The following is an 18823-nucleotide window of genomic DNA, read 5'->3' on the forward strand; positions in this document are numbered from 1 at the left end:
CATCACCATGGTCGAAATCCTAGTGTTTTCCTATTCCTGTGTCTTGCTCTGACTGAGATGGCTGCTGCCAAAAATTCTGCATTTGCTAATCAAGTTTCGTGGCGTTGTGTAATGGAAATCAAAATAAGTTCAATCGACTAAAACTTACAGTTTTCGTTCACGTCACCGATATCAATAAAGTGATCGCCACTATGATCAAATTAGTTTTAAATTTGCTATATACAATACCCTTATTATATTCTTTTCAAGTTCCTGTGACTTTCATCATTAACTTAAGCAACTTAAGTAACATCGTAAATGGTAATACCTTATTTTTAGTAATAAATTCAAAGTAATGTTTTTTTAATTTGTCAGTTTTTAGCATTCCAAATTTTATATTTATAGTTTATATAATTTGTACCTATGAGCTTTTTTAACTTTTTTTTGACTCAAAACACTGTATTAGCAGTTACATACGGATGTAACTTAAAATTTTAGATAAAATAATTTCAATTTCAATTTATGATGAACAAGTTCCGTAGACAATAATGTAATGCGTGTATAGTCTGGTGAAATAGCTATTTATGTATCAAGGGCATTGTAAGGACGATAATGCCCGGAAGGTGGAAATAGTAGCCCGAGGGCTAGGTTTCCGCCTGAAATTGATTTTTATGAACAAAAATAATTTTAATATTAATTAAAAAACAGGGTCTACCTGTACAGGTAGGTATACGTACATACCTACCTACAGAAATTTATCAAGTGACTTGCAATGTTTGACTTTGATGTTTCTGTCAGTTTGTCAGTTGGCATTTTTTGTTTAAATATTTGCTTAAAATGGAAGAAATTCTACAAAATATAAGAGAAAAGGCCATAAAAGCGACTGAAAATATTTTGCCAGTTAAATCAAGGCAACAGTATGATCGGGAGTATGGCATTTGGAAAGATGCCAACGCAATTGTTCAAATAACCGAAACCGTTCTAATGGCATATTTTCAGGAACTGGTAAGTTATTGATTTTATTTTAATAGGTACATATGTTTAACAAATTTTAATATTTTTAGTCGGAAAAATACAGTCCGAACTCTCTCTGGACCAAGTATTCTACCCTAAGGTCTACGTTAATGGTCTATAAAAATATAGACATCTCGCAATACCATCGTCTCATATCTTTTTTAAAAGTCGAAAGGATATGTCCCAAAGAAGTCTAAAGTTTTGGAAGGAGAACAAATAATAAAATTTATTAAGAAGGCTCCTGATGATATCTACTTGGTACACAAAGTCATGGTAATGGGTGTTTTTGGAGGTTTAAGACGAGATGAGTTGGTCAAAATGACCATTGATGATATTGAAGATAGAGGAATGGTCTTGGTTATAAAAGTACCAGAAACTAAAACTTCAACTTTAAAAAGTTTTACTATCATTGAAGAAGATTTAGGCGCTTTAAATTTAATAAATAAACTTTATTTCCAAAATAAAAATTACAATTTTGAAATGTCCCGGAAAATGTAGCTGATCCCACTATAGAATGGTTGGTGTTTTTTGTGATGGTAGAGGTGGCAGCACTAACACTATTTTGTATAGTTTGTAAATTGTCCATTAAAATTATTTTTGTATAAAATGGATGTTTATTCTTTATTATGAGAGAAATAAAATTGGATAAGCAATAATTTCTGGGCATTATCATAATGCCCGCTTATAATGCCTTAGGTGTGATAAAAGGTATTATTGTTACCATAACATATTCCGTTTCTAAGGTATTATAAATCAATAATAGATAGGTAAAACACACAAAAAATTAACGGACTTGACCGGGAAAAACCAAGAAACATTCCATAGCGTTTAAGTATCTTATATGTTTAAAGATAAATATTATATATTTTATATACGAGTATATTGAGCTAATCTATTAAAATCTATCTCTTAAATTAATTTAATAATTGGGTGTACATTTTGCGTGAAGCTCTTACAATTATTTTAGTATTGCATATAAAACGCGATAAAAATTGCGTCTGATTCCTTCAATTAAATAGATCTGAAGTTTTATCACCAGACATGGAATATCATATGATATCCACTTTTTTTGTAAATATCTTCATAAAATGAATACCTGTGAAGTAACATCTAAACTTCTAACTGGCGATCAAATATATTCACGATTTCCTATCGACTTATTTAAATAAAATAAGTTTTAGTGTCACCATAGCAACTCCACCATATTTAATAGTCCGTCGTCAAATTCATGGAAAATTTTATTTAATATCTTGATATCTCTGTATACTATATATACTATTGGGCAATAATTTTATTATTCTACACACCATGGCTGTAGCTATAAATTATTTTCAGTATAAAATCGTGTTTGAAGGTAGTTTTGAAGACTACAGAATTAGCGTTTAGTTAGTAGCATTCGGGTTTGTCTTTAGCGTAAGCGAATTTTATAGAATTGTTATTGCCTTGAGAGTAGTTGTAAAGTTACTTGAAAAAAGGAGTATTTATAAGAATTTTTGTATAGTTTTTTATTATTATTTTTATTTTTACAACACATGCAATTTCGAATGAATTTGTATGAATAACAAAAGAGTAACTTTCAAACTAAACACTTTGTACTCTTAAAAAGAGCGCAAAACAATTGCTACTAGATTCTTCTCGTTTCTGCTTTTAGGCTTAAACACAGGAAACATCATATGGTGTGTTTAGGTTTACTATTTTTTGAGAAATTACAATAATAAGAGAGATATTATGTATGGCTATTGGATTTGCGGCTAAGAAAGGAATTCGGACAAATAGCTTGCCAAAAGCCCAGTTTCATAAACAAATTGAGGATGGTAAAATGATCTTTAAAGTTATTTTTGAATTTAATAATTATATTTTTTTACTGCTGGATATCCAATCAAAAAAATTTACTATGAAACATTTAATACCCAGACAAATTTACAATATTCCAAACTAATAAATAACAGCGACTCACCTAGATCACTTAATACCTGTATATGTAGTACTGTTATCCAATAAACAATAAATAAAATAAAATTATAAGAAATATCACAATTTCCAATAAAAATTCAATCAAATTTAAATTAAATACCTAATAATATACCCAAGTTATATAAAAATAATTTCTAAAACCACCAGACTTTAAATTTGCATACCTACTTAATTAACATTTGCAAACTTAAACTCACATCTAAAAGAGTTTTTTAAAACTTTCTATGCTTTCAAAAATATATGATTGACATTTTTTCTTAAAAACATCAATTTTTTGGCAATTTTTAATTTCAAGGGGAATAAGATTATTTATTTTGGGTGCAAAATTATTAACAAATCTAAAATTTACATTAGTATTATATTTAGGTAATTCTATAAAATTATTAGTTTTATTTCTTGTTTCATACTTATGATTTACATATTTTTTTAATTCACAATTTTTATATACAAAAATACTTATCTCCAAGATGTATAAAGGCCGACATCAAAAATAGTTTTAGAGTATAACAACCTCGTAGGGTAAAGCCTAGTTTTTCTATAAATTACTTTAAGTAAATAATTTTGTGGAACATTCAACGATCTCAATGTACTCTTATACATACCACCCCATACAATAATACCATTATAATCTTAATAAAGATTCTACAAGAGATTTATATATAGATAACAAAAGGTTTTTATTTAAAATATTTCTTATAAAGATATAAAATTTATAAATTATTTTTCTTACATATGATGTTAGTTTTTCTACCTGACTTTCCCATTTCAGATGTCTATTTCTACTGATGCCCAAGTATATTATATATATATATTTAAGAGTTAAAATTTTACCAAAGATCTTAACCATGGGTATATTAGCATTTTGGTTAAACTGACACATCTTGTGCTGATGAGATCTAATCACACCGAACTGATTGTAATGCTCGCCGCTATGAAGAAATTTGACTAACTGTAAATTGTATTTAGTTATTTCTAAAATTATTGAATAAAATTGAAGTGTTTAGTGGTGGAGGCTTTCGTGTTTGTTCAGTATTCTTTTATGCTTGCATGGTTTGTGTTCTATGTTTATGATTATATAAAATGGCACACACCACTAGGCATTTAATGAATGAAATTAGATGTTTTATTTGCAACTGCGTCCACCTTAGTGATGCCTCGTAGCCACAAATTAAATTGACAGATAAGAATGAATGTGATAGGAAAGTTTTCTACCAGTTAAATAAATAGCTCCACAACGACTGCAGCTATTTCTAACTTAACTTTATTGTGGGTTTAGAAACAATGGAAGAGATACATTTGATCTGCACAAGTTTAGGCATCAGACAAACAAAGCGGTAGATTAGCCAATTTTATTTAACTAAATTTTGTACGTTAATACCTCATCAATGGGTGCTTAACCTTTACCGAAACGTCGCGACTTGGCAATGAAACCCACTTAAACTCTTCTTGTTTTAATCAAGTTATGGTTTGTTTTGATGGCTTTGCATTTTAATAAATTATTATTTTATCTTATTTACCACCTACACATCAATCACCCATATAAAAAGAGCTTTATGGCCAAAAAAGAAAAGAATAGTTAATTTCATTTTTAAAAGTCAAAATTACAAACCTATTTTGGTAATATTATTAACTTCTTAATTAAAAAGATCAAATACCAATATTTTTCTATGCCAACACCTGCAAAAAGATAATTCTAGTTTCTATCACTAGTTATTTTTTAACGTTATAAAGTTATTATTACATCCATTGCCCTAAAATAGCCGTGCAATAACCATAATACTATTTTTATTACACCACTCCCATTTTATTAAAGAACTAGACCTATATTTCCGATTTCATAAAACACTACTACAGAAGTCTCTTATAGTAATAATGTATTCCTTTTATATATTTACTACTAAATACGATATACAAGAAATGCAGGCATTTCGTTTTATTGAAAGATTTATCGTGCAAGCTACATATATTTTTTCATTATTTTTCAATAATAGCGCATTAGTAATGCAAGTATCACTTATTATCAAATAAAGTTATTAGCCATGTATACATAAAATATTTATTTATTTGCTCGATTTCATATATGTAGTTTATATACAGTGTACAGCATATATTTGTTTTTAGTGAATATATTTCTCAGAAATCTCATAAATATAAATTTAAGGAAAAGGAAATCACGTACAAGTTCTGGGAAACTATGTTACCTTTTATATCACCTAATAGAACAATATATTCAACATATATTTTAGTATATATTATTTGGGTATTTGATTTAAATTTAAGGTACATAATTTAAGTGCCTGTAATGGGATTCTAAATTAATTATGATTCGACCCGATTACTGATATGACTGATTCTAAATAAAATTTTTAATCGTGAGGGTCTTGCGGATTGTCTAGTTTTTAACGATTTGTCCACGACACGCTTGGGTTATCGTATGCACCAGAAGATAATAACTTCTTCTTTATTTAATACGTGTATAATGCGTCAGCATCCTTTTGTAAACGTATTTGTTTCATTGATTGTTTATTAATAGTCATACCAGGTTTTGATTTGTTGATCAAGAAGCTTCATGTTTGTGACCAGCTCTCTGTTAAATGAGTCTTAATCTATGAACTAGAAGTCCGTCTGTGTTTATTTTTACTGAAACTAGACGTAAAGATAAAAAGTAAAAAAATTAATGTTTCCATTTCATTCACTTAATCTTTTCTTTTTGAAGACATGCTACCAATATTTTTCGTCTTGTAAGGGACCATCAGGATTCATAAAATTACTGAAATCATTGACAATCATCTCGCTAACATATTCATTAATTTTCCAAATATAAGAGATGAAAGACAACTTAATAAATTAAGATTTATAAAGAGAGCCAATCCAATTCCTTGGTATATAGGTGATATTGATTGCACCCATGTTGCCATATTAAAACTAAAAGTGGATGAAGGCAACAAGTTTTTGTGATTTTCCATGAATTCAATTATTATTTCCCTATGGGCAGTGGTGGTTTTAAACGTGTAAAATATCCTAAGGTAATTTAATATATTTAATAAACGTATATTTTATAAACACCCTGTATTCGTTTAAAAGTGTCTCAACCGCCCAAGAATTCTCTTACATCCTTCAAAATCTATACCCTAAACATAAATAATAATAGAAGCACAGATTGAGAGAGACCCAAAGAAGCAAGAGAGGCAGTGAGTTTTACTTTGAAACTCACATTTATTGCACTAGATTAAAATATACATTTTTATATTTATTTAACTAATTGTAACTTATTCTATATAATAATAGATCTAAAAAGCTAGGCGGACTAAAAACTAATACTAATAATATGTACAAAACACACTACTAATACTGGCTGCCGCATCTCGTGGGTCCTGGGCTGGCGGACCTGGTGTTGGGGAGGGTGTGCTGACCTGGACGGAGGTGGAGGTTGATCGGAGCAGGAGATCAGTCCCGCTGTAGTGTCGCCGGGGAAGTGGTACGGACCGTTGCGGGGGGGTCGGGTGGAGTGAGAGATCAGGGAGTTGCGGTGCTCCAGAGCAGTGGTCCTCAGGTACTTGTGTGTTTTTCCCAGGTCAGCTTTCGGTCGAACATTATACCTAAATAACGGGCCTGGACAGACCAGCCGAGATTAGTGGTTCTCCATTTCAGAATGCAGGGAGTGAGTCCCAGCACTTCGGCTTATACAGAGCCATGTATACTATGACCCTATATACAGGGTGTTTCCCTACGGTACGAAACTATACAGGGTAAATCGTTAGGTCGTTTTATGAAAAAAAGTTCCTATGAACGTATGTCGGGAGTTGCTTTGTTTCTGAGATACAGGGAAATGAAGGTTCAAAAAAATAACGGTATTTTAAAAATACTATAACTATCCTTAAACCGATTTGGTTGAAATTTGGTGCAGTTATTTGAAGTTATAAGACGCTTATTTAGCTGTAACTAGATTGAAATTATTAGGTCCAGTGGCGTGTCAGTGGGCACCACATGCTTATTGTTGAGAAAAAAACTAGGCCAATAATTGTTTTGCAGCTTTTTATTTATTTTTGTATTTAAGCAACTAAAAATACCACTTTTTCGTATCTTATATTATCTTCATATCTGGCTTTGTTTTCGAAAAAAAAATTTTAAGTATCTTTAACTCATTCTAAAAATTATCCATGGAGGACAACATGAAATAAAAAACAATTAATTCGATAAACAATTTCGACCTTAGTAATGGTAGCAAATGAGCAAAATGCCCACCTTCTGATAAAATACACGACTGCAAACAATTTGTCATTGAGTGTCTGACACGCTCAAAAATACCTGGAGTATCCCTTATGATATTGCAATTGACAATTATCCGATTCCTCAAGTCATTCACATCTAGAATAGGAGTTTTATAAACAAGATGGTAACCTTCAAATGGCTCCATAAATAGTAATCCAGGGGATTCATATCAGGACTGCGAGCCGGTCAATTTTGAGGTTCTGCACGTCCAATCCAGCAATTAGGCTAGATGACGTCGAGATGCTGACGAGCAAGAACACTGAAATGAGCTGGAGCCCCGTCGTGCATAAACCACATGTTGACTCTTACTTGTAGGGGTACTTCTTCTAATAAAGTGGGTAAATGGTGTTGCAAGAAATCCGTGTAGGATTCACCTGTTAATCTTGCCGGTAAAAAAAATTAGCCAATTAGGTAGTCACCAATAATTCCTATCCAAACGTTCAGCGAAAATTGTTGCTGAAAATGAGTTTCTCTAACAACGTGGGGATTTTCGTCGGCCCAAAAATGATCATTGTGGAAGTTCATAATAGCATCTCTTGAAAAATTTGCCTCATCCGTAAATAAAATATTTGGTAGGAAATTATTATTGTGCCATCGTATGAATCAACCACCTGCAAAACATTAATCTTGGATGAAAATCCCGAGGCAGTAGAGCTTGTACACGCTGTATGTGATATGGATGCAGGAGGTTTCTTTTTAGAACTTTCCAAACGGTTTTTGAACTGACTTCAAACTGACTTCAAGCTGCAGTGCAATCTTCCTGATACTATTGGAAGGATCTTCTTCATCTTCTTCTATCGCATCAAGTATAGCTTCTTCCAGTTCAGGCGTTGTTATAGTTTCTGGTTTTCCACCACCCATATTTTTATTAAAACTCCCAGTTTCACATAATCTTGCATGTAGTTTTCTAAATGTTTTTGCACATGGAATTACTCTGTTAGGATATCTGTCCTGGTAAATTCTTCGTGCTTCTTCCGCATTTCCATTTGCTAATCCATAAATAAAGTGCATGTCGGTCATTTCACGGTTAGTAAAATTATTCATGATGGAGTAATGAATCACTGCTTATTGACAGCTGAATTTTACTTATAGCAATTCTATCACTGTCAGCTGGTCTCCAAAGCAGGTAGGTACAAAGGAGGTACTTGAATGGACTTGCCAATTATTTGTCATAAGAAGCAATGTATTTGTTATTTTGTTGTATTTCAAAAATCTGATAATAAAAATCGTAGAAGTTGAATGTTTATTATCATAGTAAACAAGATACCAAAAAGTCGTGCATTGGAGGGTGGACATTTTGCTCGTGTACTTTAAGGTCGAAATTATTTATCGAATTAATTGGTTTTTATTTCATGTTGTCATCCATGGATAATTTTTAGAACGAGTTAAAGATACTTTAAATTTTTCTTCTCGAAAACAAAGCCAGATATGAAGATAATAAGATAAGATACGAAAAAGTTGTATTTTTAGTTGCTTAAATACAAAAATAAATAAAAAGCTGCAAAACAATTAATTACCCCTACTAACTTTTCAAAACTAGTAGTTTAAGTTGAGGGTAAGATTCTTTCAGCAACAGTTTCAGCGAATCATAAAATCATTTAATTAAAGATAGTAAAGAGTACAGCCCTTGCGTAGCAGTGCAAAATAATTTATATATCCTGTTCTTAATTAATTTAACCATAAAACCGATATCTGTCCCCTTATATCATTGTTATTACCTACGTCAACCAGAATGGTTGAAAAGACCTTTAGCCTCTCAATCCGCTCTTAATGAACGGAAATCCCAAAGAAGACGAAGCAAAATTTCACCGCTAAAATCTAAATCCGCTTCTTCGCAGTTCTTTGGACCCCGTCGTTAAAAACATGTAAATGATGTTTATGTCATAGACGATTTGCAAGGATAATATTTTTTATTTCCCTGGGCGCCAAAATTTGGCTAAACGTATCGATTTAATTAAACAACATTTCAGCGAATTTTGATTTGATTTTGTCTTTGTTTACCTGCTTTTATCTAGTTTATGACGTCATTATTGCGTTGGATTATTCGGAAATGGTGTCTCTCTTTTCCTATTTTAATGAACATTTACATATAAACATAATATGTATATTAAAATATTTAAATATTTTACAATAACAAAGTTTGGTGCTGGGAATTTTGTTTTTTAGTTACGTTTTTTCATGTCAAGTAGCACAAATATCATGCTAAGTCAAAGATAGCTTTATTATCATAACATAGTTGTTGACAAAGCCATTTGGTAAAACAAAAATTTAAATGTAGATATAAGATATAAATTATAATACTTATAATAGGAACCAAGAAATACAAAAATCTTGAGAAAATATGAAACACTAAAAAATACAATAAGAATAGTCATACATTAAAATTACGTCCTTAACACAACATAACACATAAGTAACCTAAACGTTATAAAATTAAAATTTTCTCAATAGCGATAAACAGAAAGATTAAAAGAAGCATCAGATCAAATTATCTGTATAAAATTCCTCCAAGCTATAAAATCCCTTATTAACTAAAAGTATCCTTGCTGTTCTCTTAAACTTTTTTGTGCACTTTAGTTACCTTATGTTTAAGGGTAAATGGTTAAAAAGTTTTCTACCTTCAAATACAAATGAATTCCTAACAAGAGTAGAGTGAGGAATAGGCAACCCGAGCAAACAGACCTGGCGGGTCGCATAGTGTCTTATGGCGCCATTTACACTTCGCCCTACCATACCGTGGGCTGAAAATTGGTAAGAAATGTGTGGTTCTTTCGAATACTATAGGCAGATTGAAAAAGTGTTAAATTGGGGCTTTTTTGTTTCTATATAAAATCTATTTTGTCTCCATTTCAACTAAAATCATCCTCTTATCACTTTTTCTATTTGCGTATTATACATTTCAAATATTGCAATAGCCATCATTAGATATAAAACTATATAAAGCACGTCACAAAATTCTTAAAATTCAGAAATTTTAAGACTGAAAAAAAATACCCTGCGCCATAATGTGAAGGTATTGTATAATATTTAAATCAGTTTGACAGATATCTATGTCTAATTGAAATTGAAAATATGGATTTTAAATCTTGCACCAATATCTGTAGGTTTTGAAGGTGTAAATTCAAGTATGTTTTTGAAGGTGGTAGACAATGGTACAGTGAAAACATCTTGTCGGACTTGCATTGTCTTATTTATTTAATGTAACACGACGTTTCGGTTGGTAAGTATCTCCAACCGTTATCAAGTGTAAACTGATAAATTCAATTTTAAATTCAAGTTAAATTTAAACAATTAATTTTAAATTCAAGTAATTCCATAATTATTATTGTTTATATTGAAAGTACATCTAATAATGTAAAATTCAGTAATATCGATTATATTAAACATAGCATTCAAGTATTTTCATATGTTAATCGATCATTTTTTTTAAATGTGGATTCATTATAAAACAGATAAAAAGAAGCCGAGTGGAATCTGTTAGTATTTTAAATAAAAAGTTTCAGACAACACCAAGATATAATTTTTTCTAATTTTAGTTTGTCTAAATACAATAATAATACATTAAACATTTTTTGAAGACTACGAATATTCAAATGAACTACATTATTCCCACATCTGATACCTTTCAATATGGTTCAAACGGTCGCCACCTAATCCAATCTGAAAAACTAGACAGTTTATAACGATATAGTGTAACGATTTCTGGAATTATCGCGGTGACACAAGCAGGTCCAACGCACGACATCTCTGGAGAAGCGTGAAAGGTTAACGATTTTTCCGGAATCATGGCGCTGAGGCGCTAAATTAGGACAATATCTATCTCTGTAAAGAACTACAGTTTCAGCAATACTTTGATAATTGACAGATGTAGGAACCATCCCAGAAGTCATTCTAAAAGATTTAGAAGACTTGGTATTGTCGTCAAGCACCGATCGAAGGCCAAACCAAAGAAGGAGATTGATTATTTGCCGCTTAATAAGGTGACTAAAAAGAACAACTATTCTCTTCCTCACATTGTTGAAACTATGGATAACCTAGCTGGAGCGAAAATCTTTTCCACGCCTGACCTAGGAAGTCAATCCTGGAAAGTTAAGTTGGCCCCTAAAGAACGTGAAAAGACGGCTTTTACAGAGCGTGCTGGATTATGGAAATTTAACGTGATAATACTTGGACTGTGCAATGTTTCTGCCACTTTTGAGCGGCCGATGATTTTAAGAGGACTGTACTGGAAGACTTGCCTGGTTTATATTGAGGACATTACTGAGGTAAGAAAAATCGGTTGCCAAGGCCAAGATACAGCCTGTCAAAGATTGGTCACTTTTCAAAGACAAGCATGAGCTACGCAGGTTTTTGGGATTATGCACTTCCCACCTACTCTATGCGGAACGATTAGCCAACATCACAAAATCATTGACTAGGCTAATAGTTCGAGAATGAAAATTCCAATAAAACGAAAACTATCACATATTTTTTGATCACATCAAAGAGGCTTTGACAAGCTATCCTGAGCTATCTCCTAACTGAAAGGAAGTTTGCACTGGACACCAATGCCAGCAATATGGGTATAAGAGCCGAACTGTTTCAAGTCAAGTATAGCTAAAAAAAAAGGAGTCATTAACTATTTTAGTAAGACATTGTCCAAACCAGAACGTAATAATTGCATTACCCGCCGGGAGTCTGATGTTAAAGCGATGAAACAATTTTGCAAGTATCTCTATGGGAAAAAAATCCTGCCTCGACTTAACCATGGAGCTTTAAAATGGCTCCTTCAATTTAAAAATCCGGCGGGTTAAGTGACAAGATGGATAGAGAGGCAACAGGAGTTTGATTTTGACACAAAAAAACGCCGACCAGTGAGAATTCTTGCTATATATAATGCAGATGTCCTATTTAGATGACTCTGTTCAGAGGATTGTAAATATTATCACCGGGCAGAGAAGAAAGATGCTGAGTTAAGATCCACCATGAAAATCGGGTCGCAGAAAAGGCAGAAGGCTTTGATGCGTCTGTAAAACGTAGAAGGTTCCTTTGAAAGGATTGCTATTGATGTTGCTGAGCCATGAATCAGAAGCAGGGAAGAAGTACATCATGGTCGTAATGAACTGTTTCAGCAAATGGCTTGACCCTCTACCAAACGAAGTTTTGGACCCAGCTCTTCTTAGAACATATGAAAGACACTTGGATTAAAAACGAGGCATAGTCTCTAGCCACCAAAGAAACTGGGATAGGTTTCTTCGTTTCTGTCTGCTGACCTGTCGATTGAATATCCATCAAAGCAAAGAAGAATCTCCGGCTCAAATAGTGATGGAAAGAGAACTCCGTTTTCAATGTCATCTGAAGTTTGGTTGCCCGCCACGAACGGGTGTTGTTCGGTCTAACCTCAGAGCCCTGGTCTAACTCCAGAGTCAGACAAGAACTCAAGATAACTGATGAAGAGACTAATAAAAGGATTTTCTACCTGATTACAAAAAAAACCTCACATTAGAAGCTATCCTCTAAGGCTGTTTGGGATGTTTTGTGTTCTCTAAAGGAGAATTATTTGCCGAGGATCTTAAAAGCCTAGCAATTTCCAAACTCGCGTGCATATTCCATCATGTTAGAAGTGGTTTTCAGATCTACAGACGGGTAAACTCTCCTGTGCTGTTATACTCTTTAGCATCGTTCTCTGGAGAAAAGCCTTAAGTGTTATTTTTACGAGAGGTCTAGTTGAACAAGGAAAACCTTCTGCCGATATCGACATCCACCATTTTAGAATCTTAGAATCATTTCAGGACAAAATGAGCTTAGGAAGGGGGCAGTGTAATGATATTGGCAACGTTTCTAATATCAGCTGTGCTTCGTAATTCTGGAATTGTCGCTGTGACATGAACGAGCACACCGCACGAAATCTCTGGAGGCGTGTGAAAGGTGAGCGAATCTTCCGGAATAATGGTATGCCGAGTATATAAGGAGCCATCGCTGCCAGGAGACAAGTTCAACTCAGATTATTGATGCGACTTTTAAATCGAAAATAAATAGTAGTAAATTAATACGACTATGACTTGACTATTTTTGTCCCTCGAGTGTTTTAATTCAGCCAAAGGTAAAAACCTAATTCCTATATAAATAAACCTTATCCTTATTTTACCTTTTTATAAAGAAATGAACCGAATTCAATAGCCTACATATTTTTTCCCATAAAATCAGTCTACCATTAATTACGAGATTCATTTAAAATTTTCAAGGAAGTTAAATTAGCAATGTTTCAAATGTTATACCTTATTTTAATAAAAAAACACGTTTTTTAATTTGGTATATAAATACACATTTTCTATCAGTTTTTTCCTGTGCTGGAAGATATAGCTGCGATAAAGTTAAGGTAAAAGTCTGCAGTTATTAACAAAGTCGATGATAAATTCTGTTTTTTAAAAATGTTTTTTAACTAGGATTTTCTTATATATAGGCTCATATAAATATAAGCCTATATATAGGGCTTTATACTTTATCTCTAGGGCAAAAATAAACTTTCGTGATTTTGATGCAAAAACATCTAAAAAAACAAAGGCTAAACAAAAAGTATCTAAGAGTAAAACAAAAAAAAGACATGAATAAAAATAATTGTTCTCTCAATTTAACCAAATTTAACTCAAAATCTAAAGGTAAAATATGTTATATAAAAGAGATGGAACTTTTTATGTCTTAGTGTGATACTTTTAGTATATGTATATATTTGTGCATGTCAGTAAAGGAAAAGTCAACCTGAGGAAAAAAACTATAACCAAGAAGCGAAACCCAGTCGCAAGAACGCGTCACTATAATGTAAATGGCATATGATCCAGAATAAAACAATCCACTATACACGTAAGAAATGAGGTAATCGCACTTAAGTACAGCCAATAACTTAGTAGGAAAAAAATCAGTTTTACGACTTCACCAAAACATTTATTAAAACTCTATATACATATATTTTATTTATGTTGACATCTTCAGGAGAATATTAATACAATTTTGTTAAACAATATTACCTGAAGCAATAAAATTAAGCGAGAAAAAATACAAATACTACCTTCTTATCAAACCATTTTTGATAAATAATAAATGTTACGTATAGAAAGTATTTCTATAAGATCATTGACCAGGTGGAGGTCGGTCATATAGTATACCACCGATAATTACAATCTGAAGAAAGTTGTACGATTATGTTTTTTTTTCGTTTTCAAGACCTGTTGTTATAGGACAAGAAGTACTTTATGAAGCTTTAATTACCTGCTAAAGAAATAAGATATACATTCCTTTGAGTTTTAAGGATAGGACTACTTTCTCCGGCTCAGCAACTTATTGGTTGATGGGTGATTTATCTTTAGTACTTAATACTTGTTGTAAACTAAACGTGGTAATAGCAGACTGTGATGAATAATATATCCATATTACGCAATAATAATTCCTTTACACTGTTTTAAATTCTTTGTTAATATTTTTCTGGTTTGTATGCAAATATTGTTATTGTCCGCATATAGCTAGTGATATTTTAATATTGTAACGAAATTTAGCAATACACTTTTATTGGCAACGTCAAAAACTCCAATCTGACTCGTGTTAATTGTTTGCAAGGTGAAAACTGACTAAATAATTAAAACTAAATTAAATGGCATGAAACGCACCCTTTTAAATACTCATGGGTAAATTTAGATATGTTTAACATTTTCTTCATTGTTTTTATCGAAAGAGACTACTGAATTTCAAGAGATTACTGACAGTCAAAGCAAGCAAGTATACAAATTCTAGAAAATTTAAAATATAGGTATTTACAATAATATAACCTAAATAACGTAAATTGTGGCCAAAATGAGGCCCTCCAACAAAATGAACTATATTTAAAAACTAGACATTATAGATGAAAATATTAAACTAAACCTAAGTAGAACCCTAAATAAATCAACTTTAACTACAAAATACAAATAAAATAGTAGAAAAACTAGGAGTAATTAATGTATTTACATTTTTATAATAATATTTATTTGGAAAAATCGAAAAGATCTTGAAATTTTTAAACCATTTTTCAAATAAGTGAACATTTAGAATAAAACGCCAATGCCTATTTTTTAAAGACACTCAATCTTATTTACACTTAAATTTAGGAATCTTAACTTGCGTACAAACAACACATGTATTATTAAAATGCATGCATACGCATAGTCAAAGGTTGTTTAATAGCGATTTTAAATTTTTAAATATATTTTTACAATCTTGTTCAATCAAGAGGTCAATTATTATTATTTAAAGTGTTATTAAGCTAAAAACACTATCTAGTGGTATAGCCCTGAGTTATGTGATATATGGAACTTTTAATGTAGATTTTTAATTTTAATAAATAAAACTAAACCCAATCCAACTCAATCTTAGTTGGTTTGTGGCTTTTAAAAAAATAAAGAAATAAGTATGCAAAAAGACTTTTCTCACTACCTTTTATATGACTCCAAATTAAAAACATTCATAAAACAAAAATATATATTAATTTCTTACTTAATAATTATTTTTGTAGAATATTGAGAATTTTTTTTCTTGTTTTTTAAAACAATAAAATTACAAAACCGACTGTTGCAAAAGAGGCAAATAGAAACCTTTTAGTTTTCAAATTTTTGGTGTTGTTATAGTAGAATTAACCAAAAATAATAAATGAATGAAAAATGTGTACAAAGAGCTGTCTTCAAGATATTCCTTTGAAAGCGATTTCATGCAGCACTATTTTTTAAGGAGTACATTTAATTTTTTTAAGGAGATAAGTATGTATTACAAATGTATTGTGTTATCGATAGCATAAATAGAAACTGTTGTCCTTAATGGCTCTTTATTTATTTTATAGTGGTGGTGGTATAAGCTTATATAATATAATAATATCCAGTCTGTTTTTTATTACACAGCGCAATTCATTTAAACTGAGATAGCTAGTCACTATATTATATTTCAATAATAAATACTTCGGTAACTTTAACCAAACTCGGAAATGCGCTGTCGTCTGGAACAGACTTATGCCAATTAGACTTATTACACTTTTATGTCACACTTCTTTAATTCTCAACGTTTAATTATAAAGTTTTCATGTAACCCGCAGGCCTCTTGCTTTTAATTGTTTTTAATATAAGCAACAAAACTGATTAAAATGTCGAGAGACGTAGTCTCGTTTAAGGACCCATAAAACAATTTTGAAATACTCACGAAGAAGAAAACAGATAAAAAGTTAAAAGAGTTATAGCCGTTTATATTTTTGAACATCTAACAATTTAATCTTTTTATAACAAAACTTTTACTAGGAAAGATTTGCAACCATCAATCGATTTATATTATTTTCGATTTTTATCATTATTTATTCAAAATTTGTTATCCAAATCTTCTGGGAGTTTTGGGTATTATAGCGGATCATATTTTTGAATATCTAACAATTCAATAATTTTTTATGAAAAACTTTCATTTATAGAGATTCGCAACCATATCAAATCGATGTAAATATTTATTATTCATGTTAAAACAAGATTTTATTCATGTCCTTCCTGGAAGTTCGAGCTTTTTTAATTTGTTTACCATTTTACAATTTATTCAACTTTCACAAAAATACTTTAATTTGTAAGCTACATAAATCTATTTAGTTATTCGTTGTTGATATCTGATAAAAAAATTATTTAAATCGATGTAAGTACTACGAACTATAAGAATTGCTAACTCTAGAAAGGGGACATGTCACATTAAACAAAATGTTCAGGAAACGAAAAACTGAGTAGTTTTAATTTTAGTAGTCATTATTATTTTAAATTACCGATGAACTGTACTTTCCGGTGGATTTAATAAAACCTAATTTTTATTTGCATCTTTGGAAATTTAGAAAATGCCATTTTTGACTTATGGATACGTTCCATTTCTGCAGTAAAATTAAACTTCAGTCGTTACATTTTTGACATTTTCTTGTATTTTTAATTGCCTTTAAAATTAGGTATTGCACTTGCATGTCCGATCAATGGGATTATATCAATGGGATTTGTTAACAAGCTTATCTGGGAAACTATCATCAACTCTGTTTTATATATGAACCAAAGTTATGAAATACCTTGTATTCAATTCATACATTTTAATTAAATTGATTTAAAAAAAAACTATATCAAATACAGAGTATTTTACAGCTTCAGTATATTATTAGTTATGGGAAGTACTAGAATATATAGAATATAATAGATGCCTTAAATAAAGTCGATAGAAGGTAAAAACGATTTTGACAAATTTGATTTTTTTCGGATAACTCCGGAAGTATCCGGGATTTTAAAATTTTTTAAACGTCATTTTATTAAGCTCCAAATTTCGCAACTTTGCCTTTATTTAACCGACCCTGTAACTCTTACGGTTTTCGAGATTCCAATGGTCACCCTCGAACTTGGGACACCCTGTACACTTTTTTTAAACTACCATGGCTCAACCCCATCTCCATGTTCCTAAGACGAAAAGTGTCAATTACAGGACAGTATATAAACTCCCTGCAAATTGTTTCATTCACTGTCAAAATATTAAAATGGTGAAAGAAAGCAGTAGTAAACGATTTATTTTTGAGAGCGTGGAACCGTTTTTACGTAAGACATGATTTTTTCTAAAACTTCGGCAAGCAATTTTTAAAATCATATATTAGTTCATTGGATACTTGTATAATTGAAAATTTCTTCTGAGTCATGGAGTCCTTTGAAATTAGTTCAACATATTCATTAATAGTGTAGAATTGTTCTGTTTTATAAAACTCTCTCTCTATTAGGCCGATGTCTCCGGCACACGGCATAAAAGAATGTCTTCTCATGGAGAATATTTGTAAATCAATTAAGTTTTATTACTCATTAAAAACCGAGTAACTTTATTATTTTGATTTTGGTCACTACAGTTGTCACAAAATACGTGAATGTTTTGATACTTTTGGAAATCTTCTCGATCAAAATATTGCTTAAGGAAGGAGCATACGCACTTTTTCCTGCCTGTTCTTCATGATAGACGTAACATGTAATATTCTTACTTTTTAAATTATGTATTCCAAAAGTGCAAACGCAAATAATACAGATTCTGTACAGGAATTTATGGAAGCGAAATATTAGCTATAAAATCAATCCGGATTCCTAATGTTTTTATCATCCTCTTCCTAATGTTTTTTACAGAATACAGCATCGGACACAACTTCTTGCTTCGTCTCTTATGGAAATTCTCTTTAAAATATGATCAAGAAACTTGTGTTTTACTCTAAATATTTCGTACATTATTTTACGAATTTGTTACAATCCAAATAACGAATTTCTTGCTTTGTGTTGTGGGACAGTTTTACAGGATAGGATCCAATATGTTTCCGAATATTTGCAATAATATTTCCTTTTATTACATTTCCACTTATATTTCTAACTCGCACATTTTTGTGTCACGATGTAAAAAACCTACCCGATATTCCTTTCGTAACTCGGTTCGAATAATAAAACAGTTATATAATAGTTATATTAATACGACGGTAATTTTATTAGACTTTTAAAAATACGCCCGACAAAATCATACCAATGTGTCTTCAACTAAATATGCTCCAAGACTAAAACTG

The 18823-nt window shown here is 31.2% G+C and overlaps 1 protein-coding gene across 1 annotated transcript; it reads left to right on the forward strand.

Annotated features, from left to right (window-relative positions):
* Positions 1-747: 747 nt before the first annotated feature.
* On the forward strand, positions 748-1536 carry LOC126742770 (uncharacterized). The gene is made up of 2 exons (XM_050449557.1): positions 748-984; positions 1044-1536. Exons 1-2 carry the CDS (start codon positions 817-819, stop codon positions 1188-1190), a joined length of 315 nt encoding a protein of 104 aa, XP_050305514.1. The 5' UTR covers positions 748-816; the 3' UTR covers positions 1191-1536.
* The last annotated feature ends 17287 nt before the right edge of the window (positions 1537-18823 follow it).

This window comes from Anthonomus grandis, chromosome 12 (genome assembly GCF_022605725.1).
Source record: "Anthonomus grandis grandis chromosome 12, icAntGran1.3, whole genome shotgun sequence".
Lineage (NCBI taxonomy): Eukaryota > Metazoa > Arthropoda > Insecta > Coleoptera > Curculionidae > Anthonomus > Anthonomus grandis.

Coding starts and splice junctions, on each gene's coding strand:
- LOC126742770 (XM_050449557.1), top strand. CDS start 817: ATGGAAGAAATTCTACAAAATATAAGAGAAAAGGCCATAAAAGCGACT. Junction 985..1,043: donor TGGCATATTTTCAGGAACTG/GTAAGTTATTGA, acceptor TAATATTTTTAG/TCGGAAAAATACAGTCCGAA.